The sequence below is a fragment of the Echeneis naucrates genome, chromosome 9, assembly GCF_900963305.1.
Source record: "Echeneis naucrates chromosome 9, fEcheNa1.1, whole genome shotgun sequence".
Lineage (NCBI taxonomy): Eukaryota > Metazoa > Chordata > Actinopteri > Carangiformes > Echeneidae > Echeneis > Echeneis naucrates.
Window position 1 is genome coordinate 23,312,982 of NC_042519.1, and position 25,390 is coordinate 23,338,371.

Here is a 25,390-nt window from a genome sequence, read left to right on the forward strand (position 1 = left end):
ATAAATAAATAAATAAATAAATAAATAAATAAATAAAATATAAATGTCGAAGGGAACAACCGGCCGGAAACTCGGCGGGTCTCTGCCTTGTTTCCAGTCGGGCTGTTTTTAGTGTAACTCAGTCAGAAGGTTTGAAATTTAGCTCCCTGTGGTGGTTCTTTTCAGTTGTTTTGTCTTTTTTAAAGTTTTTTTTACCGTCAGGATGCCCGCAGAGACGATGGGACAGAAATGGGAAGTTATAGAAGCTTTAAAAAATTCACCGAAAGGAAAAATAACTTTCGACTCGCGCTGGGCGGAAAGAGGCGAGGTAAGCTAACCGGCTAACAGGCTAATGGCTAGCTGAGGCTAACCTGCCGGTTTAATGCTGATTTAAATACGTTTAGCTGAAAATTTTAAGTTTATCTTGGAATTACAGAAGGGTTCACAGGAAGAGAAAAACCATCACAGTTTGTTTAATCAACGGGAATGTAATTACAACAGCTGCTAAATGAAATAAAAAAAATACAGGTCATTACAGAATGTAAATACTGGGTTTGCAATAATAATAATCCAAAGAGAGAAACGTTCACCTAAATAGAAACTGATAGATGATTCCTTCAACTTGACTGCTCTATAAGCTGATTGAATATAAGATCAACTTTATGTATTCACATGATGTGAGAAGAGATTTAGAGATCTAGAGTAATCAGTTCTGCAGCAAGTGAGACTCTACACCCCAACATGGAGTGCAAAGTTCTGGGAACCAACTATACAAGGCATAAGGATGAAAATATAACATGTGGAGGTGCAGCAAGAGTAATAAAACTTGAATTGTATGTGTATAAAATTGAGCAAAAAATGAAACTTGTGCTACGACTACTGCTTTGAGACTGCTTTTTCAAAAATGTGTCTTTGTTTTTGCAGCATATCATGGCCGGCTGTAAAGAGGCAGTCACCTTGTCCTCGCACTCCAGCATCATATTGGAGCGTCTCAGCTCCTTGTCGTTGGACAAGTCCTGCTTTCTGGGCTCCAGCTCTGGACACTCCAGCCCCGGCCTGTCGGAGGAATCCCCAGCCTTCGGTTTGTGCGCAGGGAACAACACACCGCTCACAGCTCTGCCTCTAAAGAAGGCAAGTCAGAAAGAAAAGCTTTTATTGTGGCTCTAAAAGGGTTAAAGAAATTGATCTTGAAAAAAGAAAGCAATCCTTGTGCATTTATTTTCACTGCAGATACAATTGAGTTGCTTGTTCTAAAGCAGGAAACCAACCTTTAACTAAGGGAATAAAACAAAATAAATTTCAGGTCTCTGCAGGTTGTGCTTAATTCCCTGTGACTCTAAACTTGAACATGAACGCTCGTTAATGTTCTGCAGGTTGTTAGTGACGAGGCCAAGGATGAAGATCCTGATCCTGATGCTGATGAAAGGGAAATTTCCAGTCCCACGCCACCTCCTGCCATTTCCCTGCTGTCGCCCAAAGCCATGGAAACGGCTGGAGGCATCATCAAAGCGAAGGAGGAGTGTCGAGAAAAGGCCAAGGTCAGTGGCCGACCCCGCGGGGAGCTGTTGGTTGTTTATGTAAATAGACTTGACCTGACTGTCTCGATTCTCAGGTGGCGCTCAGGCAGCGGCAGGAGATGCAGGAAAAGCAATTGGCAGCGGTGGCGAGCGCTGAGTCAGAGCAGCTGAAACGCTTCGAGGAGTTAATGGAGCTGAAGCAGAGGCAGGAGTGTCAGGTCATCAGGGACATGATGGACAGAGAGTAAGAGCCGGCAGCAAAGATCTTAACACCTTTTTACATTTCTGAAATGTGAAAATGAAACTGTGGTTTTCTCTGCAGAACTAAAGAAAGCATTGGTCGCCAAGAGAAGCTGAAAGAGGAGCAGCGGCAAAGAGTGAAGGTAGCATCAGCTTGTTTAAAGCTGAGCGGACATGACACCTTTATGCTGATCATTTCCTTTAAATTATATTAAGTATCCCAGAGAAACCTGACTGTAGTCTTATTTTAAGTCATCTTTTCATTCACCTGTCAACTTTAATCTGGAGTTTCCTGGAAAAGCAGCCTTTTGGGAACATGGGTCTTTACTCCTGCTGTAAAAATTAGATGCTTAAAGAAAAAATGCAGCCTAAATATTAATTTTGTAGCTCATTAACTTAAATCATTCCTGTAGAAGATGGTGCGTCTGATTGTGTTCTTGTGTCCTGGCAGGTCATTTAAACACTAAGGTGTTTTGTTCTGTGTTGATAAAGTGTCTTGTCGTTGTCAGATCTTGAACCTGCGCGTGAGGGAGCTGGAGCAGCAGCGTCAGCGGGAGGCCGAGCTAGAGAAGCAGCGGCAGGTGGAGGGAAGGGAGAGGCTGCGGAACCTCAACACCATCCAGGAGGAGATCCTGCAGCTGAACCAGCTCCTGGAGCCGTCCATCCAGACAACCAGCAGCCTCCCCCCGGCCAGCCTCAGCTCCTTCAGCACCCGAGGGAACCAGCTCTGCTCCCAGGTGTCAGAGGTGGTGAGAAAGACGGCAGAGGTTAGTTGAACCCTTTCAATGCTGACAGGAAATAAAAACACAGGTGACGTGTGTGGTGACGTCCAAGTGAGGAAGAACAAGACGTTCATCGTGTCTCTTTGAAGGGGGAGTTCCCCAGCATGGAGGACATGACGGCGGCCGAGCGCGCACTCCACGAGATGAGGACGCTGATCCGGCTGATGCAAGAAGAAGCTGCCAAAGTTCAGGAGAAAAAGAAGAAGGACCAGGAAGAGGAGGAGGCGCGCAGGAAGCAGGCAGAGCTACAGGCGCTGCAGGAGGCGCAGAAGAAGGCGGCACAGTCTGCCAAAGAGAAGGCGCAGAGGAAAGGTGGGAGCTGCAGTGACAGCAGGGAATCGAACCCGGTCTGCCATGAATTAATGTCCTCCCATATGCTCACTCAGGGCTGCAGAACAGCGCTGAAGACAGCACTCTGAAGTGGCTGAAAGAGCTGCAAGACTCAGCTGCTCAGTGCACTCAGTCCTTCGAACAACTCAACTCCCCTAAAGACGCCCAGGTGGGTTCTTCTTCTCTGCTCCAATGTTTGCACCACAAGCCTCAGGTGCACCAGCGTTCCCAGAACAAAAGCCATCACAAGGTTCATAATAATATTACAAGATGCTGTTTAACGTCACTCATTTACATAGAAAGATGCTGATTCGGGAGGGAGATGATTTTAAAATAAAAACGTTGTCTGGACGCAGTTAAGATACATCACAACATTAATGACCAACAAGCAGCTGAATAAAAGGCCAAAATATAAATAAAACATTCTTCTATATTTAATATGAAATATCTCAGAGGAACCTGCGGGAAACAGATTCCCTCATTTAACTGCATAAGAAAACCATTAAGACAAAATTCAAAGTAACAAATCAGAATAAAACTGACTTTCATTTTCAACTCATGTCCTTTTTCTCCTCCTGCTCTGTGTCTGCAGACGAAGAAGCTGAAGCTGGAACTGCAGAAAGCCGCCACCATCCCCGTCAGTCAGATCGCCAGCAAGTCTGGATCCCAGCTCCGGGAAATCTTCGACAAGATCGACAAGCTGTTGTCCGGGCGGGCGGTGGTGTCGGGGGGGAAGTCCGTCTCCACCTCCCAGCATCCTCAGGGTCTGGACTTCGTCTGCTACAAACTGGCTGAGAAGTTTGTGGTGAGTCCAGTAAACTGGCTCTGTATCTGGTTTTGAGGTTCACAAAAATAGACTTTGGATGAATGGGCTGGTCCGGAGACGTTTTGGCGGGACAGGATGGAGATTTTAGACATCACAGATCAAACGTGATCAAACAAACTAACTTTCCGTGGACAGAAACAAGGAGAGGAGGAGGTGGCGTCCCACCATGAAGCAGCCTTCCCCATCGCAGTGGTGGCCTCCGGCGTGTGGGAGCTTCACCCTCGGGTGGGAGAGCTGATCCTCGCTCACCTGCACAAGAAGTGTCCATACGCCGTGCCACATTACCCTCCGATGAAGGACGGCACACCTGTGGAAGAATATCAGAGGTGAGTGACTCAGGAACGCCGCTTCCTGTTCCTCTTAGCTCAGAGAGCCGGCGCAGCAACACGTGTTTTTACCGTCTCAGGATTCTTGGTTACCGGGTGGACGACGCCGGGGTCGAAGGTCAGGACAGCTTCCTGAAGAGGATGTCCGGGATGATCCGTCTCTACGCCGCCATCATCCAGCTGCGGTGGCCGTACGGCTCCAAGCAGGGGGTAAAAAACAGCAGGGCAAACTTTAACCACGTTTAAATATTCATTTCCAGGTTAACTTTGTTTTTCAGGTCTCTTGAGTACTCGAGCTTTTAGGCAGTTGCTTGTTCAGTTAAAGTAAAACTGTTTCTGTTTTAAAGCGTCTCAGTTAGCTCGTGTTCATCCTGTTTGTTTCTTAGCCGCCGCCTCACGGTCTGAATCACGGCTGGCGCTGGTTGGCTCAGATGCTCAACATGGAGCCGCTGGCCGACATCACGGCGACGCTGCTGTTCGACTTCCTGGAGGTGAGTCCTGCTGCTTCCTGTCAAAACATTCTGCTCCTCTTTAAACTTTGGACATTTTCTTCAGACCTGATTTCAGTTTAAACTAATACTCTTTCATTCTCAACACATTTCTTTTCTTTTTCCTCTTTTTTTTTTCCTTTCTTGTTTCCACTCAATTGTTTTTGTGTTGTATTTTCTTTTATTGTCTTCAAAAAGAAAAACCTGTGAACATCATGACTTCATGTATTTATATATCTCAGAATGACAGCCATAATGTGGTTTGTGTGGCTCCACTGATGATGTTTGTTGACATTTGTTGATGGTTGTGTGTCTCAGGTTTGTGGAAATGCTTTGATGAAACAGTACCAGGGTCAGTTTTGGAAACTCCTGCTGCTTCTGAAAGAGGAGTATTTTCCCAGGTACACACGCTCTAACCGTCACCACCACCACCATCATCATCGGTCTCCAGCAGTCTAACTCTTGTGTTTCTGCTCCTGTTTGTCGTCTCCAGGATTGAAGCTGTGACCAGCAGTGGACAGATGGGCTCCGTCATCAGACTCAAACTGTTTCTGGAGGTGAGAGTCCTCGCTGATGTTAGCGGATGAGGGCAGAGGTCAGAGGTCAGAGGTCAGAGTGTTTCAATAAGCCAGCTTTATTTGTACTCATTCACAATTTACAGTATCTCAGGGCTCTTTAGGGGGTCTGATCTGGACCTCTATTATAGAGAGACCGGCTCCTTTAACCCTTTTAGAGCCACAATGAATGTTTCCTTCTTCTCCAAAGAAAGTTCCTCTCATGTGTTTGGGTTGTTTCTATCTATCTGATCAGCTCCCAAGCCTCTGATGCTCTAAATGTGTGATTGTCATCAACAGTAATTATAGAGACTGTTGTGCAGCTGGATCTTGATCGGGATCCTGCAGTCGACAGGTGGTTTACTGCTTTGTTGACGGTGAACAAACAGACCTTCCTTTTGTCTGCCTCACACAGACGTCGCTGCAGAGCCGACAGATCAGTCCGCCCAAAGGTCAGCTGACCTCGTCCTTCTGGAGGTCGTGAGGAAGAGGAGACCGTTGGGTGTAGCTGCTTGATGCTGCGTTCAGGAGCAGGAAGGGGTGGTGTGACGCTGAGGAGGCTGCTGGAGCAGCCTGAGTGAGCTGATTGGGCAGCAGATGATGATAATGATAGTTGTGATGCTCATCATTGTTTTTAGACAGACATTTATCAGCTGCTTTGGAAAAAGCTTTAACCTTTAACAAGATTAATCTAGAAGGAGCATCTCTATCCGTCCGCCCAACATCTGGCTGTCCGCTCCAGATGTGTCTGATCTGCTTCAGTATTCATGTCCACAGCACAAAAAGACAAAAACCGCAGAGTCTCCATGTGGAAGATGAAATCGTGCAGGTCGGGGGCGTGTCGATGAAGCCGCATCAGAATCATCACAATGAATGATTGAAATGATTTATTTATTTTTTTATGAATAAACTGTGGAGCTGGTCTGATCGTCTGAGGATGAGGAAGATGAAACGCTGCCTCAGACTCATCAGTTCTACCAGGTTGTGTATGATGTGAAGTAAATGTCAAACCTGATGTTTGAAATTAAACCTCAACACGTAAACCTGCGTTGTCCTCCGGTTTGTGTCACAAACTGATCATTCATTGAGGCAACAAAACAGATTAATTTTCTATTGATGAGAACATTTTATTTTATTTTGTCTATATTGATATTTTTATTTTGTACTCAACAGAAAATACTTTTTCTCAGTTTTACCTCTTTGGTGTCGGCTCGTGATAATGAATTTGGCAGAATAGTAATCAGCTGATCATCTTAATGTGTCACCGTTCTCAGATGCAAACAAACCCACAACTGCAAGTTTCCTTTGTTTATTTGACCTTTTTACAGTTATGCACATCGAGTCAATTTCAGCGCACTCAATTCAGAAATTTTGCTGCAGCCATTAGTTTGCATATTGAGTATATTTAAACTAAATTCATTTCATCTATCCCCAAAAGAGAAAAAAAAACAAACTGATCCTGCATCAAATAAATACAGAGATGAAATAAACTGAGAAACAGAAATTAAAATGTGACGGAAGCTTCATGAGGATGAGTTGGTTTTTACAGCAGTAGTTTGAGCTGAAACAAACAGTTTATTGGTAAAATGTCTGGAAGTCAACACAACTGACAGGTTTTAAATTTAAGGATTTTTGACAAAAAACAATCAAATCAATTCCAAAACTTTTCACTGATCTGCAGTCGTCAGTTTGTGAGATTTCCACTCTGCTGAAACGCTCGGTAGGTTTTACTAATGTAGCTGCAGCAGTTCAGCAGCAGGGGGCAGTGAGCCACCAGGAGAAAGTGAAATATGTGCTGACGGCATTTTTGTGTGCGATGTCTTTATCGACATCGACGTCAGCTGTGAACTCGTGGGCTGCTCTCAAACTGTTGGTGGAGCAGGACTTCCTGCTCCCTGATGTCTGTGGTGATTCAGTCTCTTAGAGGCCGGAGTCGCTCCGCTTTGGTCGCCTCCCACCGGCCTCAGTGTTGGCCCTGGTGGTTGAGTGTCGCTCTCTCCATCCGTCTGTACCAGAACTTGACTTTGGTGTTTTCCATCATGTCGTCAAACGCCTGCAGGCCCTCCATCACCCTGAGGACGCCAAACACAGCCTGCCGACGGGACAAAGCAGAGTTAATAACTGTGGTAACCAGTTGTCTGGAAGTCTATGGGAAAATGTCCCTCCTCATCCCTGATGAGTTTATGGCCTCAGTCTTCAACACAACATGATGTTCATTTTTTAAATAATGCTCCCATTTAGGGGGCGGGGCTAAAGCAGGATATGGATATTCCCTCACCAGGTCCGCCAGGTTTGGACGTTCTCCGCCCATGAACTTCCTGTTCTTGCCGATGGCCGCCACCCAGTCGTTGACGGCCTTGTACAGATCCTGCCTGACGTCGTCCTGCAGGTTGTGTCTGTTTAAAGAGGAAAAAAATTCATCACATTCAAACATGAAAACTACAAATGTGAACATCAGGAGACATTTCAGAGAAACTGGTGTTTTTACGTCTCCATTCTTTTACTCTGAAGCTCCAGAAGGAACGGATCTGTCAGCCAATCAGAGCAGAGGATCTGAGCGATCCAATGAAGGTGTAGCTCCTTTCGGCTATACTGTCCTGTAAACCTTCAGTGTTTGACTTCACTCACCGACTCTTCAGCCTCTTGGAGATCAGGTACATGGCCGCAGCACCAACGTATTTGGCGAAGAAACCTTCAAATGTACCGAACTTTCCTTCACGTACGATGTAGTCGAAGGAGGCCAAGGCCTCGCCGGTGCTTCGGTACACATTGGGAGATATAAGGTGCACGAGCCAATTATCAGCCCACTGACGCCACTTCATCTCCTCTCTGGAAAAAAAAAAACATTCACAGTTTATGGTTTTATGAGAAACGTCACTTTAACACGATTGGTCAATATTTCACACATTAATAGGAAGTGCTAACGACATCATCATGTCCCAGTTTCTTATAGGCTGGAGGGAAAGGAGCCATCCTGTTGAGTGGGAGGAGCAAGTGGAGGGGGCGTGGACTTACTTCTGCATCCCTTTCTCCGGGTACACGTCGGCGGTCTCGTCCTCGCTCAGCATCAGCCAGTATTTGTTGTTGTACTCTGTCACCTCCTTCCCGCTCTCGTTCACGGACTTCATCTGCGGATAGCAGCGAAGGATCTCGGAAATACTTTTATCCCTGGAAGTCAAGAGTTCACATTTAAAGGGACAGTACGTGTTTCACTCTGTTCATCCTCACAGGAAGCGTCGATTTTATCTGCTCCAGCTTTTTAATTGTCTCGACAGAACTTCCCAAAATTTTTCCTCTCTTTTCTCTCAAGGTGCCAAAGAGGCCTTGACCTTTGACCACAAATTTCTAATCAGTTTGCCTGAATTTGAAGCAAACCTTGTCAGACATTTCTCACAAGAAATTATCGAGAGGAAAAAATAAAAGTTTGTAGGAAAGTACGCTCACTTGTTGACTAAGAAAGTGCTGAGCGAGCTGATGATGACAGACGAGTCGTTCAGTTGCTGCAACAAAAGAGAGAAAAATCTCAGATATGACGAAGTTTCAGGTCTGGACCTCATCTGGGCGGTGGGGGGCCTTACCACGTCTCCATTCACCATGAGGATGGGAACCTTCCTGTAGGCCGACCATTTGATCTCCTGCCTCATGACCGGGTTCACCTCCACGATCTCGTATGGCAGCCCGTGGAAGTCCAGAAAGGCTCGCACTTTGCTGCAGAACGGGCAGGTCTTGTACTGGTACAGGGTCAACGTCAGGCCGCCGCCTGGAGCCTGTGACGGAGTTCAGAGTCAAGGTCAAGTTCACACCGCATCAACCCAGAGAATTTAGTTCAGAGCCAAGCCAGAACAGCAAGAAACCCAAATCACTCTGAAGTCTCCAGAAGGCCTTCAGGACCTCGGAGAACCTTTAAACCTTCAGAACAGTGGAACCTTTAAACCTTCAGAACAGGAGAACCTTTAAACCTTCAGAACAGGAGAACCTTTAAACCTTCAGAATAGGGGAACCTTTCAGCCTTCAGAACCTCGGAGAACCTTTCAGCCTTCAGAACAGGAGAACCTTTAAACCTTCAGAACAGGAGAACCTTTCAGCCTTCAGAACAGGAGAACCTTTAAACCTTTTGGACCTTTAAACCTTCAGACTGTTTGGACCTTTAAACCTTCAGAACATGAGAACCTTTAAACCTTCCAACCTTTTGGACCTTTAAACCTTCAGAACAGGAGAACCTTTAAACCTTCAGACCTTTTGGACCTTTAAACCTTCAGACTGTTTGGACCTTTAAACCTTCAGACCTTTTGGACCTTTAAACCTTCAGACTGTTTGGACCTTTAAACCTTCAGAACAGGAGAACCTTTAAACCTTCAGACCTTTTGGACCTTTAAACCTTCAGACCGTTTGGACCTTTAAACCTTCAGACCGTTTGGACCTTTAAACCTTCAGATTGTTTGGACCTTTAAACCTTCAGACCGTTTGGACCTTTAAACCTTCAGACCAGGAGAACCTTTAAACCTTTTGGACCTTTAAACCTTCAGAACAGGAGAACCTTTAAACCTTCAGACCGTTTGGACCTTTAACTAACCCTGGTTCCTTTACCTTCACTGGAAAACGTAACGCTTTATTAACAAACCACTTGGTGACAGCAGAATCAGAGATCCTGATCAGCAGCTCTGGTTCGGTGACATGCTGTCTATGGGAAAACCAACAAGCGGGCTCACCTAGCCGACCAGCAGGTGACCTAAGCGGACTCACCTTGGTGTCCTCCTCGGCCCGGTGCTGCTGGACGGAGAACCGGACGGTCTGGTACAGACCCAGACCTCCACCGAGCAGGAAGGCACAGCCCAGCAGCCTGCCTCCGCCTCCTGGTCGTCCTGCCCGCAGAGAGACCAGCTTGGACCGGATCCCCGGACCGCCGGTCCCGAACGCCCTCCTGAATCCATGTGCGCTCACCTGACCCAGCAGGGAGGACACGGAACCGGACCGGCGGACGGCGGCGGAGTCCAGGAGAGACCACCCGACCTTACCCAGAGTTCTGGCGCAGGAGGCTGCCATGTTGGGTTTACATAAAGTCCCACAATGCACCGCGAAGGAGACGACCTGGAGGATTTCCCCTCAACGCTGTCTGTCAGGCAGAATCCAGGAGGGGGCAATAAAAGGGGACTGTTAGATAGAACCAGATGAACGGATTACAGGATGGGGGTAGACCGGGTCAGGGGGGTCAGGTCAGGTCAGGTCCAACAACCACAAAAGACAAAGACACAAAAAACATAGCTCTAAAAATAAAAGATGACAAAAAATGAATGCACAAAGAGACACAAAACTGGAGCATGATCATATCCAACCTGTAAGGTGAATTTATTGGACCTGGATGATTTAGTTTTCAGATCTTTATGTCCACTCATTGTTGTGCATAAGGACATTCTTACATGTGTGTAGTGGGGAGAAACACACATCTTAATGATTTAACTCTACTTTTTAATTCTAATCACTGTTAAACTTGTTTCTGTATCACCTTGTTCTTTTTTTTTTAACTTCAGACACTCAAAGTGCCCAAAATGTAACATGAATTAAATTAAAGTTTTATTTAGTCTTTCACAAACAAAATTAAAAATCCGGAGATGCGTTCAGAGACGGTCTGTTATTTACAGTTTTAATAATTTTATTTTTTTGCCCATCCTTCTGAGTCGTGCCTGCTGTGGTGCGTTCACCGCGTGTCGTTATTCTGAGATGCTCTCATCCGTCTTGCCGCAGCAGCGGTAACGCGGCAGCGGCAGCAGCGGAGGCGGCATCATCCATTTCAGCATCCTTCCCTCCCTGCCTCCCCCCTACCCCCTCCCGGACCGGACTCCCCCGACCGGACTCCCCGCGGACGGCCGGTGCTTCTCTGGGATGTCGTCGTCGAGTGTGCGGAGGGAGGAGAGCCGGCGCTAGCGGACATCTTGCGGCCGTGTTTGTCCGAGCGTGTCGGGAGGTGAAGCGGAGCGGCGACGGACGAAGGCGGCGGATAAACGTTCCATCGTCGCTGGATGTAGCCGGCTAGTTAGCGCGAGCACGCTAACGTTAGCTAGCAATCCCCCCGCTGTGGTGTTTGTTTTCCTCCGTGATTACACACACACTCATATGAAACACTCTTTAAGGACATTTTTATCAGTATTTGTTTTTTTTTTTTGTTTTTTTTTACATCCACTCCGGGACATGCTGGAGTCAGCGGGGACATTTCCCTCAAGGATAGCTGCCGACTAGCCTCCCCGAGCTAGCCGCTAACCGTCACCTTTTATTTTTTTTTTATTTTTTTTTTCCGCCGTTGATTTCGGTCCGTCTGATTTTTATTGTGTGAAGATGAAGATGATGATGATGATGACGATGATGATGATGAAGATGATGATGATGACGATGCTGGCAGAGGAGGAGTGTGTCTAACCGTGAACCCCAAACTCGCATGGACACACACTCCATGAAGGTCATGATACTGAGAGAATGATCATGCTGGAAAAACAGGTAAGGAAGAAGATGATGATGATGATGATGGTGACAAACACACCTGCTGGGCTCATTAGTATGTGCTCACTGTGGGTGTTAATTAGCAGCTGCCTCGGAGCTCCGGCTCCTTTTTAAGGAGGATTTTGTGCATTAATTGTGCAGGTGGTCGACACCTTTTGTGGGGATGACCCTGCTGCACCCCTCCATGCTCTCTCTCTCTGTGTGCACGCTGCTTAAAGTCAACCTCTCTCCACCACTGTCACCAGCTGCTTGAACAAAAACATGATGAAAAATGTGTTGTTTTCTTTTCACACTCAGATGGATGTTATGATGATTATCACCATCATAGTTGTTACTGTTAATTGTTGGAGTATTATTATTGTGAGGGTTCTTTTTTTGACAGAAGGGAGTTGCGTTCATCTTCCTCATTGGAGCTGCAGCCGCTGCTATCTGGTGAATTAGTGCAGCGATGTAAACCTTTCTGTAAATGACTCTGCTGCTCATATTTCACTCTCATTACAACCTTCACATCCCTGCTCTCTACTCTCTCTCCATCTCAGCTCCACTTTCACACAACCTCTCTCGCCCTGCTCTTACAAAATATGGGTGGGAAGTTTATTTAAAGTGCACCCAGAAAAAAAAACAATAACAAAATGAATAATCCAAGCATAAATAATAAACCAACAGAAATACCGAATGAAAGAATTAAGGCGATGATTAAATATGCTTTTTATTGATTGGTTTATTGATTGTTTATCTGAGGATCCTGAGCCTTTAGTGCAGGATATATCATGTACATTTCCATACATTTCCTGAAAAATAAGATACAAGTCAAAGTTTCACCTTTAAAATGTAAATTTAACAGACCAAACTATCTAAACAAATTAGAAACCTCCAGTTGGATCTGGTCTAACAGATATTATCTATGTAACAACAAACTGAATATCTGTGAGTTTTGGAAAGTTATTCAGATGAAACAGGACATTTGGAGACGTCGCCTCAGGCTGTGGGAAATTGTTACAGCTGCAGATGAAATAGGACTGAAGCAACTGATTCACAAAAAATGAATAATCAGCTACAAACTATGGCGTTTTAGCCTTTCTCTATTTCACTTCGTTAAAAATCTTTGGTTATTTTCTATTATTATTTCTAGAGCGAACAATTAATTGATTCTGAGAAATGAAAATATGGCACTTGTCAAAAATGAGCCTGCTGGTGTTCCAGTTCATTCTCATTAGTCTGTTCAGACCAGCAGCCCTCCAGGAAACATCCTTCAGTCTGCAGAGCTCATAAGCTCCTCTGTTCAAGAGCTGCGGGAGGTGGCAGCGGCGGTGGGGGTGGGGGGAGGTGGAGGGGCTTACTTCCTGTTGAAACTCCCCAGGCAGCATCAATGACCATAAATAAAAGCTGACACATCTATAAAACATCACAGCTCCAGAGATGTGAAGTGTCTGCGGAGGGAGAGATTCAACGGGATGATTCTTGGCCGGTGTCACTTCGCCAATTGATCCGTTAGTCACTCAGCTGGGAATGAATCCATTTACATTAATTGTTTAAAATTGATTTATTGTTTCTCTGTGGAGTGCGTTCAAGTGCACATTGGCTGATTTTTGCGCCACGTCCAGTGTGGACACTGCCTCATGCCAGTTGCATGCTGGGACAAACTCCAGAACTGAATTGTCAAATATTTAGTCTCAGTACTGTTTGTGTATTTCAGCTACAAGCACATGTAAAAGTTTGTGTCAGTCTTTGTTTCCGTACACCAAATATTTCCCTTTACTTTAATTTATAGTCACCATGTCTCCATGTTGGAGTTTTCTTGAAGATATGCGGCTTATATTGTAAATTTGAGGTAAATTTCTGAAATTTAGAATTAGCTTTGGACTGTGGTGCAGTCCACAGATACTCGGGCTGATTTCCTGCGTTGTTGCGTTGTGCAGTGTGTCAACAGAAAAGCGTGAGTTTCAGTCTGAGTGTTGCAGCTGAGGGGCAGTGTAGCACGAACCAGCAGCAAAGATTCACTCCTTTCTGTTGAGGTTCACTCTGGTCACGTTCATCGCTGTTGTGCGTTGGTTGGTGTTGTGATCAGCTATTGTTATTTGCAGGCTTACTGCCTAATTTATCATGAGCTGGAGCTTCTGGTCTTTTTGCTTGGTGACCCCTCAGACTGACTGTGGGGGCCGGTGATTGTTGATATTTCCCTTTTAACTGCTAACCACGTGGTTTTATTTCGATAACTCTTACTTTTAGAATAAAGAGATCTCGCTGGGTTTGTCATGATTATAATATCAACGGGACTCTTTAATGATATTTGTCATTCATAAGGAAGAAATAATTTATGTAAAATCATTAAACTTGTTTACCTAAAATAACATCAGCTTGACTATTTTTTATTTCAAGTAATCATTTGTTTATCAATCAACCCTTTGAGGGCGTTCAGACTTCCTGTAAACCGCTCTCACAAACAGTTATTATATCAGGTGAATTACAGCTTTTAGAGTAGGGGGAACGTGAACTGTGTTAGACAGCAGAGTGTAACCTGTGAACATGCGCACAGGAAGCTGCTCTCACATTGGTATTGCTTTTATGTTTCTCTGCTTGGTGTAAAATAATAACCACAATAGAAATGTAGAACATTTGTAGGCTGTAAAGTTGACCAACCTCTAAAATTCATATTTAGAGATTAAATATTTTTACAATAACACCTAATCATTTATTGATCAACTTTTTGCTGGATGTCCATGTTAAATCCTTAAAGAAGTACATTTATAAGCATGTGATTGACATCTGTGTTAAAATGTCTGAACCAGTTTGGAGTTTAAGCCAGTAAACTCAGATCCAAAAGCCCCTGATGAAGTAAACATGATGAATCAGTGTCAAAGGTCAGCGGCGAGGCGAGCAGGATGAGAGCTGCTGCTTCAGGATGTCAGGGCGTCCCATTGCTTCAGCATAAAGGCTCTGCCTAAGCCTCCACAAACACACTGCCTGGATTTCACCGTAAACAACCACTCCTTATTCTTCTTCTCTCCCCGTCACGTAAATCCTGTTTCCTCTCTCTGGTAACATTGATGTTTATCCTCTTTTTGGAACATTTATCTGCCTTTTTTTTTCCACCATTGTCAGAATTGCAGATAAAGCTGTCAACTTCTCTGCTCCATTTTCTGCACGCTGCTCCAGGAATGACTCTGTTCTTGAAGCTTGACTTCACTCCAAACACATCTAACTTCTTTGTCCGATGGAATGTGACAGGAATCAGAGAGGTTTTTTTTTTCTTTTCTGCTTTTTAGTCCCGAGGGTTGAGTTTTTTCAGAAGCATTAGTTGTGTGTGTGTGTGTGTGTGTGTGTGTGTAGGCAGAGCCTGTCCTTGAAATCTTGTCATTGTTGCAAAGTGCAGCAGTTACAACATTTCTGACTTGTTGCTGAGCGTTTCACTGTCAGACTGTTCTGTTCTGCTTTTTTCTTTTCGTCCTCGGCCGTCTGTTCAGTCAACAGATCATATTTGTTTTTTCTGATCTGCTCTCCGAGGCCAACTGTCCACGTTTCTACCTTCCAAGTGACCGGCTCAGACTTTTGAGTGTGTGTGTAGACACTGTAATCATTTGCAGGCGTTTTCATGCCGACTGAAGCCGAGTTTTCCATCCAGAGTCTCTGCAGGCCTGAAACATGAAGTCTGGCTGCTGCTCATTCTGCCTGTTTATAGATTTCTGACATGTTCAGGCTCAGAGGAGCCATGAAATGTCTTCATCCGTCTGTCCTGCCTGTCGGTGGTGAGTCAGATCCAGGAGAATCACATCATCGAAGCGCATTTCCCCTCATGATTTTATCATTTAAAAATCAAGGAGTTGTAATATTTATCAGTCAGCTCATCTGTTTCAGGGAATAACTGCATAAAAACAGGGTGTTGAGACTGGGATTAGGATTGATTTCTTATTTTACCGTAGAGTCAGGTATAATTATGAACATCTGATCGATTGGGCTGCACAAAAATCTGACTGTGTGTTTTGGCAGATCTCGGTCCTCAGTTGAAACGATCGTTCTTGTGTTTCACAGAAAAAAAATGTTATCTATTATTTTTATTTAGGCAGCTTTTATTTATTATTAGAAGATTGTGAGGATTTGGGGGCGCTGTGCTGACTGAGTGATGAAAGCACATAACATATGAGCAGGAGGTTACCAGTTTGACTCTCCATTTTATGGAGTCATCATATGGAACTTTTTCATATTGTGGTTTTAATTACATTTCAATTAATAATGTGTTCCTAATCGCCGGTCAGGCACTATAAGCAATTCTCTGATCAGATTTCATATGAGCAAAACTTTGTCAACATGTCAAACACAAGTCCTTTAATAAATCTACCACAGGAACATGTCGTTACCACGAGTCTCAGTCGAGTGTTTCCTCTCTTGTTTGGTCTCCACAACCTCCTGAGGGAAACAATGTGCTCATTAGCTGCTAAATCAGCTGATGATGAAGATGATGAAGCTAAATCTCAGATGATGAACCGATAGTGGACAGTGGTTTTTGTTTTTGATTTTAGGATAAAAAACAGTGAGCTGAAGGTCACTGTAAAGCTCAGTGAAAGTGAGGGTACGCTGCAGATTCAGCAAAAACTGCTTTGACAACACCGTACTGTGGCCATTCAACACAGCACTAACACTGGATCAACACAGGAGGCTGAGGATGTGCGGTGTTATGTGTACAGTAATATTTAGCATGTTCTAACGTTAACAATTCGTGACCTCTGGGCCTTCTGCAGTCTCTCCATTAAATGGAGCTTTACAATGGAACGAAAGCAGCCAGCTGTGGTGACAACAACATGAGATAAAATCTGAGCTCAGCAAACACAGATCTGCACGCTTCAACAGATTCTGGAAAGAATGTGTGCACAGTTTGATTCTCTGTGCATCTGCTGAACCCAGAGCCTTGTGTTTAATTACACAAGTTTTATCCCTGACTGTGCAGCCTGTGGTGGAGCTCTGTGATTGGAGCTTATTTCCCTGCTGCCTCAACTCTAACAACTCGCCGTGGTCTCTAAGTACCTTTTCATTTTATAGAGGTCCGGCAGAGTTTTATCTGATGTGTTGGTATCCATGAAAAGATGTATGGGATGTAAGATAAGATAATCCTTCATTCGTCCCTCAGTGGGGAAAGTAGACAGAGAATATATGAAAATAAACGGTCATGGCAGAGAGCAGCATCTTCTTTTTGTGACGTGATAAAGTACAGGAAGCGTTGACATCCATAATCCATATATTTCTGCTTTGAAGAATAAAAACCATCTCCTCGTTAGGGCTTTTCTCTGCAGCTCTAGCAACAACAGGCCAGTCAGCCAATCAAAAAAGAGGACCTTGGTCTCTCGCTCTCTCTTCTCTTTATTGTGATTGGCTGACTGTTTTCTGAATGATCAAACTCAAACACCTAGCCCAGGTCCTGATTTATAATCAAAGACCGTGAGCGTAATGCTGATGGGTTAACAGTCTGCACTTCAGACTTGTTGTGTACCTGAACCGCCCGTCCTGCCTTTGTCCGAGTCTGCAGGAAGCCAACCTACAGGTTACAGTCTGGCTTCCTGTCCTGACTGTGTGTCTGTTGAGGAGGACGGTGGGGGCTTTCAGTCCTATGAAGAGCCAGCTTTGCCTCCCTGTTTCCATGACGACCGCTCTCCTACAGTATTCAGCCGTGGGACGGCCTCTGCATCTGAAAGCAGATCCCACTGGTGTTTCAGACTCTCTCGCTCTTCTTCTACTTCTTCTTCTTCTTCTTCTGCTGTCTGGCTTTTTTAAAGAGCAGCAGCACTTCATCCTCACTCGCTGCTGTCCTTTAAAATCCCGACATCGAACATCATTTGCATGTGAATCAGGGCTGAAGTCTGCCTTTGTTCTCTGTTGAAATTTCCCAAAGCTACAAGCTTGGATTCAGAATTCAGAGCACCGGAACATTTAAAATGTTTGACTGTCCTGTAAATATGCAAATATTAGCTGAGTGAAAAGAAGAAAAGCTTTTCAAATGAGGAGTGACTGGGCACCATGCTCTTAGTTTATTTAACAGGGTCATGGCGTTTGACTGTGTCACGTACTTTCCCCAAACACACGGCGAGGCTGCCTGCTCTGAAATGTGCTGTTTAGTTTTGTTTGCAAAATGATGAAACACAAAAGCAAAGTGGTCAAAACAGCGCTGTGTGATAAGTGAGATAAAACGGAAACCCACAGAGGCTCTCAAAAACAAAATACAGACACGTTTTTACAGATCTTTTTTTCAGGTCAAAGCAAACTTACTTCCTTTCTAACTCTAATTCAGCCATTCAGGGTAAAAGCCGCGTGACCTACATGCAGGTTGACTGGAAACACTTTCTATAAATTTGGCCTCCAGACTCAAGCTACAAAGAATTGCGTATAAAAATCTAAAAAAATACATCTGAAGATGTGATGACGTCTCTTCTGGTGCAGCTGAGGCTTTAGTGTTGCGGTGTATTTGCTGATAAGCTCCCAGTTATGAATCACAGACAGTAAATAAAGATGGATGTAGCCTCTGTGATGTCACTGACTCCTCACAGCCGAGAAGCTGGAGTCCAATTTTGACAGTTTTTGCTTGAAAGGTTTCCAAAATGAATATTCAATCATGAAAACCGTGGTCAGTTTTCTGTGGACTGACAAATAAATTCAAGTGTTAATTGTTGCAGCTCTTATCCGAAAGATGAAGCGAAGAACGGCTTTTTTGTTGTTGTTGTTTTGGGCCCGACTGATTAACAGGCAGCAGTGAAGACAACAGCACAGATTCACAGGAATCTCATCATCGTCGTCACTCAGAGGTGTGACTTCTTCACATTTCTGTCTGTGACATTTTCATATTCATCAGTGTGATTCAGAAAGCTGCAAACGGACCACTTTAATGTGACGTTTCTAAAACAGTCTGCAGCCTTTTCATTAAAGAGGCACAACCGTGACCGTCATTGACATCTGGGCAGTGGAGGAACGCACAATGTCATTTTACGCTCTGTACAGTTCTTAATCCCATATCACAGTACAGATAGATGAGTGGGTATGGAGGGGGAGCATCCCTTTATATTCTGAGACCTTGGTTCGATTCCCCTGTTCACTTGACTGTTTGGGTTAGGGTTAGAGTTTCCTTAGGCGTTCCTTTTGTCATGTTTCCTGTTTTCCTGTTTGCGAGTTAGATGGACCTTGAGTTTTATTTCAGTGACTAAGTGGTCCCTGGAAACGCTGGTCTGGACAAAGTTAATAACAGGTCAGCTGCTAGCTGATGTACGGCCGCTGCTTTCTGTCCTGTGTTAGTTGTAGTAAACTCAGTATATTTAATGAGTGGACAAGCGGACACCCAACCACAGTCTGAGGACGTGGTTATTATCGGCGCCTCCCAGTGAAATGGGAAGCACTGACATGCGTTTGTGTGACGGTTTCCATGCAGAAGCACCACAGCAGCAAAGCGGCATCAAAGATTTAACAACGCTCAAAAGAGATGCAGCAGTTGGCATCAGAGCAGCCAGAGCATCCCTCAGACCCGGCCGGCCACTTTCTGATAAAGAGAAACACTTTTGAGCTGAACGTCTGGTTTCATGTAAACCAGCAGCATTAATGAGGGGGTGCTGATTCATACCTCACTCTGCTTCATCTTTAATGGGCTCACACAGACAGTCTGGCACTACGGAGCCGTCCCTTCTCTCCTGATTAAATCGCTGCAGCATAATGAAGCAGAGGGGTCAGACGGCAGCTCCGAGTACCTGCTGCATTTCTGCTGGAAAGGGTTTGTCGTTTTTTGTTTTATTTCCCTCCAGCAGGCATGCGGTCCTGTGGCAAGTCTGAGCTCTTCAGCCTGAACCTTTCAGAAAGGGTGGAGGGGGAGTAAACACACTGCGGTTGTGCAATAACAGCTGAGTGTTCCTGAGCTGTTGGGCAATACCTCCAGAAGACAGAAAGACAAGACAGCAGCTGCTTACAGTTAAGACGTTCCCTGGTGAAGCAGCAGCAGGAGGAGGAGGAGGAAGAGGAAGGAGGACGAGAAGAGGAAGAGGGAGGAAGGGAAACGAGGGGCAGGGTTGTTGGTGGCTGGGAAGGAGAGGAGGAAGGAACTGGAGGTGGATTTCTCAGTCTTCAGTTTGAGGCTGACCTGAGCGGGTGACCTGGGGGAGTTTCTTTTTTGTTGTTTTGTTTCTGTTTTGTTTTAATTTTGGTATTTTTGTGAGTACATTTGTGGTGAGCGGCGGAGCGGCGGCTGCACGGTGTGTTCAGTGTGCAGCATGGAGACCAAGTCGCTGTTCAGCCTGCACAGAGCCCTCGCTCAGCCCGTCAAGATGTGCATGTTTGATTTCCCCGTCACCATCCTGGACGACCTGGTGAGCGCCGCCATTGGAAGCTGGCTGTGTGTGTGTATGTGTATACATGACACCAAAAAATGCATTCAAAAAGGTTCACATGAACGTTTGTTGGGTGTGCCCGTGAGCATACATTAAATTATAATTGCATGTGTGTGTCTGTATCCATTTCCATATGTGGTTTTGTGTATTAATGAGCAGCATACTTTGTTCTGCAGAGCATGTTTAAGTATTTATTGTGTGTGTGGTTTTAATGTGGAGTGTAGATCAGTACTATCTTATTTCACAACAGAAAAGAGAATTGTATATTTGTGTGTTTTTTGTATGTAGTAACCCCCTTTGTGTTTGCTTTGTACAGCAGCTTGAACATGTGTCATGTATATATGTGTGTTTATGTGTGTGTGGGGGGGTTGTGTGCATGTGTTTATTTGTACAAATGAAAATGAATGTTGAGCTGATTTTGCTGATTTTGTGTTGATTTTTTATTTGGTTACACACCTCAGACCAATTAACAGCCAATCAGAGCTTGTGAGAAAATTGCACATCTGGAAACAAATTTGAACTCCAAATGTGATTTTCTCTGCTGCCTTTACACCTTTTGGTGATGCAGCCATTTGAGTTTCATTGTGCGTTTTAACAGACAACACAGAACGAGCTTGAGGTGGACGCAGCATTCACTCGGCTCAGTTTTTGTGCTGACCCCCGTTTACCCAGGCAACTGTCTCCCACAGAGGCGGCGGCGCCCTTTGATATTTTGGCATGCTTGGTCGTGTCCGTCATAATCCCACGGCGCCTAATGAACGTTTTCCCGTGCTGGGTTGTTAATGAATCCTGAGAGTGAAAACAATGCTGACAGGCAGACACGTCCTCTGCTGTTATGGATGAACATCTGAGCCTTTTTTTATCATCAATCATGCTGAGGCTGTTTGACTCTGGATTTTTTTGGTTAAACTCTTCTACCCTCTAATAGTTCACCTGCTCTCAGTTTTGCTCTTATCATCCATTTAAATGACAGAAATGGAGACATACAGGTGTTGGACTGTTTCACACCCTTATGGTGTTGTCTTCCAGTTTTACTACTGACCGATCAGTAATTAAATCTGGAAAATCTTCTGTTTCTGGCTCCTTAACCAAAAACAAAAAAAGAATGTGGATGTCTATTTACAGAGATTGGTGATACAATGATTGATGAAAAGATTCTGCTAAAGAGACAAATGCACACAAACTTTGGATCTAGCATATACATTTAAAGTTTAGCTGTCCAAATACTTTTGGCCATGTAGTCAGTCAGATTCTATTTTCCCTTCCTTCTTAAAAAGGACCTATTTTGGCATTCATCATTTTATTCCTGGTGTCTACTAAAATAGCTCCACCTGCTTCAGTGTTCCAAAAAGACATTATTTTCCTTCCTCTGTCCAGTCTTTGCCGTATTCAGAGAAAATGAGGTTTTTCCCTGACAGTGTTACTCCCTCTGGTGTGAACATTTAAATTTTGTCAGTGGCGTCGCAGACAAACTCTCCACCTGTGGAAACACGCCTCCTCCTGTTTAAAGTCCACAAGTGAACTCGATGATCTGGTCCCAACGCATGTGTAGAGCACCTGAAATTATTAGATGAAATCTGCTGTAACAATAATATTTAATCAGGTTTGACTCTCTGCTGTGTATGGAAAGGAGGGGGGGGGTCTCTGTTTCTATTTCCCAGCTCTTGTGTTTCATGTGGCCGGAATTTTATTCTGTGGTCAAACGCAGACGCTCACCTTGTGTCCCTGTTGTCGGTCTGTAGGTGTGTTATATGACTGAACTGAGGTCCAGACAGTGAAGACAGGAAGTCACCGTGATGTTGTGTGGGTTAACCCAGTTTGGCTTTTGTGACCAGAAAATTATAACAGACAGACAGCTTGTTGGGGCGTGTTTATTATTCGGGGGGGGGATTGAAAAGGAAAGTCTCTGCGTTATGGGAAATGTAGTATCCTGTGTAATACAAGACAGGAGAATTTTACATTGAACCTTATGTTGTTATGTATGTAACATCGAGCCTTTGTGATGGAAATATGCATGTCTGCGATATAAGTATACATAGTTGTTACATCCCAATTTAATTTCTGATGGTTTTAATATATAACTTTTACATCTACATGTAAATTTAATAAATGCACATATATTCCATTTCTGTGGAGAATGACTGATGGAGCTTTTGTTAAAACCATGAAGTGGAGTAATCTTATTGGCTGTTTGGAGCCAGTGGTATTAACAAATTTAACAGCAGCTGTCAAAGTGTGGCTGGAGGAAATGATTGGATGTCTGCAGCCTGACTGATACTGTTCATGTGAATACGCAGTACGTGCTGACTGTTTCGGCCAAGAGTCAACATTTAGATCGTTTTCCATAAACAAAACGGAGTTTTTAATCAGAAAAACTAATGAGCAGCAATTAAGTCTGGTTGGAGCAACAGTTGTTTTTTGAATTTCTCATTAATAGTGTAATTATACCCCTGCTCAGGGTTTAAATTGTTGCTCATGAGAACAGCAGGATGCAGATTTTCTTCCTGAGGCAGTAGATGTACTGTTGCTCTCTCACTCGTCGCTCCCACTTGGTTCATGAAGCCTCCAGAAAAAGTTTCAACAGCAGGAAGTCCGAGTCCGAAGGGGCATAAACACGCAGACACAAGACCAAAAAGAGCCACAGACTACACACAATGGTGGAAAGCACTAAAAGACAAACAGGACTGCAGGCAGAAAGGTGGGAACGCTGCACACCCTCATCAGGACTGAGTCCGGAGCAGCTCAGGTCCACCTTCTCCTCAAATATGAGGTGTGTCTCAACTCAGGCCTCAGCCTCCATAGTCTGCACCTGAAGAACGAATGGCTAGATTGCATGCAGTCCTGCGTGTCTTCATTTTCTTCTTCTGTGTTCACTGTTTTTGCACCAGAACAAACGCCTTGTACGTTCAGTCAGATCCTGATCCTGACGGCCGTGCACTGTGTATGTATGAAAAGCCCAAATCCTCACGTAATCAACCAGTGGAATGAAAACTATAAAACTGTACATAAAATGGTTTCAACCAGCAGGAAAATGCTTCTGAATCCGATTACCATATGTATTGATTCTTCTGACTTTTTGCTGATAGTACTTTTATATTCGTGGGATGTTTATTTAAATCCAGCATCTTCACTTCAGGATCAGAACACCTTCCCGTTCTTCTTCTCCGTTCTTCACAAGAAGCTTGTTAAATTACTTTTGTCTTGTTTTGTGGCAGATAGTCGAATGATGAAAGCATTCATTTGTTTGTACAGGTTAGATAATTAACCCCCGGTGATGACAGAAATATCTCCCCCTCCCCAAAGACACAAACCATCGCAACCAGTGGAGTCGAGTGAATCAAGTGTGAGATGAAGCTCGGTTTGATTGTAAATGATTAATGATGTGGCTCAAACAAGAAGAACCACAGCAGTCTTTTCTGAACAAAGAGAGGCAGGTTTCTGTCCTGGGACCCGGCGACGGTTGTCAGGTTACTTCAGCGGGCCTGAGAAAGTGATTTTAAATGCCAGGAGCTAGGAGGTGCAGCAGCACCTGAATGGCTCTGCAGGCTGAGATAATAAATCCAGCTCACCGACAGACGAGCCGCCTCACTGGCTTTGAAGGAGAAGCTGCTTCTTGTCTCTGTCTGTCACCAGAACACTCCGTCATGGGTTTATTTCCCAGAGTGCAGCAGGGACGGGGTATCTCTGAGTCTGTATCGTTTATCTTTAGGGATTTTTACTATCATGCACGACCGAGCAACTTTCCTCCCAACCTGTTACCTCCGAACTGACTCCATCAGCATTTCCAATGAATGAATGAATGAATGAATGAATGAATGAATTATTCAAACATAAACACAAATTCTACAGATCTCTGCTCAAAAGACTTAATGAACAGAATCTTTGGACATTTACATGTAGAGTTAATGTAGTCATGTAGTCTGCAGTAGTAAAATCATGTTTCGTCTTATTTTTAAGAATCAGATTAAAACCTGGTAACTAGACAAAAACAAGGCTGATCCATCCACTGAAGTCAACCCGGGGATTCCTTCAGTGACTCAGGGAAGTCCCTTCGATTTTTCGCAGCCTGTTTTTTAACTTTCATTTTCTTTTCAGCTCTGATTAAGTTCCTCACACCAAAGAGCTGCGGATCTGGTGTTGTTGTTGTTATCTGAGGTCTCATTTCACCTTTGACAGACAAACACACACTCCTTATTCCCAGCATAAGTTAATTTTTTCTAGTGTTGTTCCCGGCGTTGTTGACTCAGCTGTAAAGTAAACACGGGGGGTCGGCCAATCTGTGACGAGGGGAGTGGGAGCGCTTGAGGCCCGTTGATGGGATCCTGGATTATTTTGGATCCCTCGAACCTTCTGGTTTGGTTCTGAGAGAAATCGCAATGTGGTGCCGGAGCTGGTGGACCTGTGGCCTGCTGGTCCGGACGGGCGCCTGCTGGGATGGCGAGCGTTATTACCAAACCGTCCAGAGAACAGGAGCCACACAGGTTGGATTCATGAATGTTTTCTGTTTTATTCGGTGAGACCAGATGTGGAGGGTCTAATCTGCTTGTTGTTGAAGGGCACGAAGCAAAAACGTGCGATGTGTCAGTTCCTGTCATCCCACAGTCAAAGTTTATGGTTTTGTTGTCCTTCACGGACAAAATAATGGCACCAGTTTTCTGCCGATAAATCTGGGGTTGGAAAGGTTCATTTTCCAGTTGGTGCTTTTAGTTTGATGGCTTGAAAGGATCACATAATAAGAATAATGTAACAAGAAAAAGGCAGTCCACTTTCTCTCAGGTTGGCAGCTAAACTAACTATATAAGCATAAGAATTGACTTTCTTAACTAATAAACTAAACCAGTAACATACAAACTCAGATGCTGAGATTGTGTTGATGTTGTTGTCATTAGGTGTGCACTACAGTTTGCAGTGCGGCTGGAAGGCTTCGATTACTTTGTCTAATCCAGGAGATTAGTCATTTCTTTTCTGTATTTTAATAATAATATTTTTTAATAATAGCAATCATTCAAATATTAATAATGATTTTATGGTGTCTGCACAAAATTTTCTGCTTCTCTCTGAACAACTGAACATATTTGACATCGTATTTTTTCTTCAGTCAGTCGCGAATTTACCAACTAGAAGCTGAAACCGTCAGTCAAGTTTTGGCTGTTAATCTTGTTTATTTATTGAAGGCCCAAAGTGAGTCCAGATCTGGATCAGTCTGACTGTCTGACTGGAGCTTTCCTGCTTCTGTGTGTTTATCTGTCCATTCTCATCCTCCATCTTTGATAGTGACATCTAGAGTCACGTCTCTACGTCGGACGCTCCCATTGGCTCCGTGTTTCATTCAGTCCAGGATGGAGTCAACATGTGTTCTTAGTTTCGTCTTGTTTTCCAAGCTACTGCTCACATATATAATTAGGTTGTCCCGATATATTCTGAATATTTGGAGACATTTTTAAAAATGAACTACTTTATGAGGAAAAACAAAGAAATGAAAAAGTGGAAATGTGTGAATTGTGG

At 44.2% G+C, this 25,390-nt stretch overlaps 3 protein-coding genes across 6 annotated transcripts in view; 2 read left to right on the plus strand and 1 right to left on the minus strand.

Annotated features, from left to right (window-relative positions):
- The first annotated feature begins 126 nt into the window (after window positions 1-126).
- On the plus strand, window positions 127-6,089 carry gle1 (GLE1 RNA export mediator). Its single transcript, XM_029510866.1, has 15 exons — window positions 127-307; window positions 904-1,110; window positions 1,353-1,517; window positions 1,592-1,740; window positions 1,819-1,879; window positions 2,246-2,503; window positions 2,608-2,830; window positions 2,905-3,017; window positions 3,441-3,653; window positions 3,810-4,000; window positions 4,081-4,210; window positions 4,387-4,491; window positions 4,807-4,889; window positions 4,982-5,045; window positions 5,458-6,089. Exons 1-15 carry the CDS (start codon window positions 203-205, stop codon window positions 5,524-5,526), a joined length of 2,136 nt encoding a protein of 711 aa, XP_029366726.1. The 5' UTR covers window positions 127-202; the 3' UTR covers window positions 5,527-6,089.
- Window positions 6,090-6,335: 246 nt separating this feature from the next.
- Window positions 6,336-10,093, minus strand: ptgesl (prostaglandin E synthase 2-like). Of its 3 annotated transcripts, none has more exons than XM_029511082.1 (7): window positions 9,786-10,093; window positions 8,621-8,809; window positions 8,487-8,542; window positions 8,058-8,210; window positions 7,671-7,871; window positions 7,321-7,438; window positions 6,336-7,134 (listed from the first exon to the last, which is right to left on the minus strand). In XM_029511082.1, exons 1-7 carry the CDS (start codon window positions 10,083-10,085, stop codon window positions 7,006-7,008), a joined length of 1,146 nt encoding a protein of 381 aa, XP_029366942.1. In that variant the 5' UTR covers window positions 10,086-10,093; the 3' UTR covers window positions 6,336-7,005. The 3 variants fall into 3 exon arrangements, with proteins under 3 accessions (XP_029366942.1, XP_029366943.1, XP_029366941.1); XM_029511083.1 differs by having other exon boundaries at window positions 8,621-8,802; window positions 9,761-10,093; XM_029511081.1 differs by having other exon boundaries at window positions 8,487-8,809.
- Window positions 10,094-11,445: 1,352 nt separating this feature from the next.
- The window catches only part of LOC115048746 (ral guanine nucleotide dissociation stimulator), a 43,088-nt gene continuing 29,143 nt past the window's right edge, over window positions 11,446-25,390 (plus strand). Inside the window, exon 1 of one of the 2 annotated variants that reach the window (XM_029510470.1) lies at window positions 11,446-11,531. In XM_029510470.1, the coding sequence (XP_029366330.1) occupies window positions 11,511-11,531 (21 nt within the window). In that variant the 5' untranslated portion in view covers window positions 11,446-11,510. Of the gene's footprint in view, window positions 11,532-19,554; window positions 19,865-25,390 lie in introns of those variants that run through there. The other variant, XM_029510469.1, reaches the window with a different exon arrangement.

Excerpts from the sequence above, each read along its gene's own strand:
- gle1 (XM_029510866.1), top strand. The coding sequence starts at position 203 with ATGCCCGCAGAGACGATGGGACAGAAATGGGAAGTTATAGAAGCTTTA. Across the intron at positions 4,001-4,080 it reads CCTGTGGAAGAATATCAGAG|GATTCTTGGTTACCGGGTGG; the intron begins GTGAGTGACTCA and ends TTACCGTCTCAG. Across the intron at positions 4,890-4,981 it reads AAAGAGGAGTATTTTCCCAG|GATTGAAGCTGTGACCAGCA; the intron begins GTACACACGCTC and ends TGTCGTCTCCAG.
- ptgesl (XM_029511081.1), bottom strand. The coding sequence starts at position 10,085 with ATGGCAGCCTCCTGCGCCAGAACTCTGGGTAAGGTCGGGTGGTCTCTC. Across the intron at positions 8,810-9,785 it reads GGGCCGAGGAGGACACCAAG|GCTCCAGGCGGCGGCCTGAC; the intron begins GTGAGTCCGCTT and ends ACTCCGTCACAG. Across the intron at positions 7,135-7,320 it reads GTCCAAACCTGGCGGACCTG|GCTGTGTTTGGCGTCCTCAG; the intron begins GTGAGGGAATAT and ends TCCCGTCGGCAG.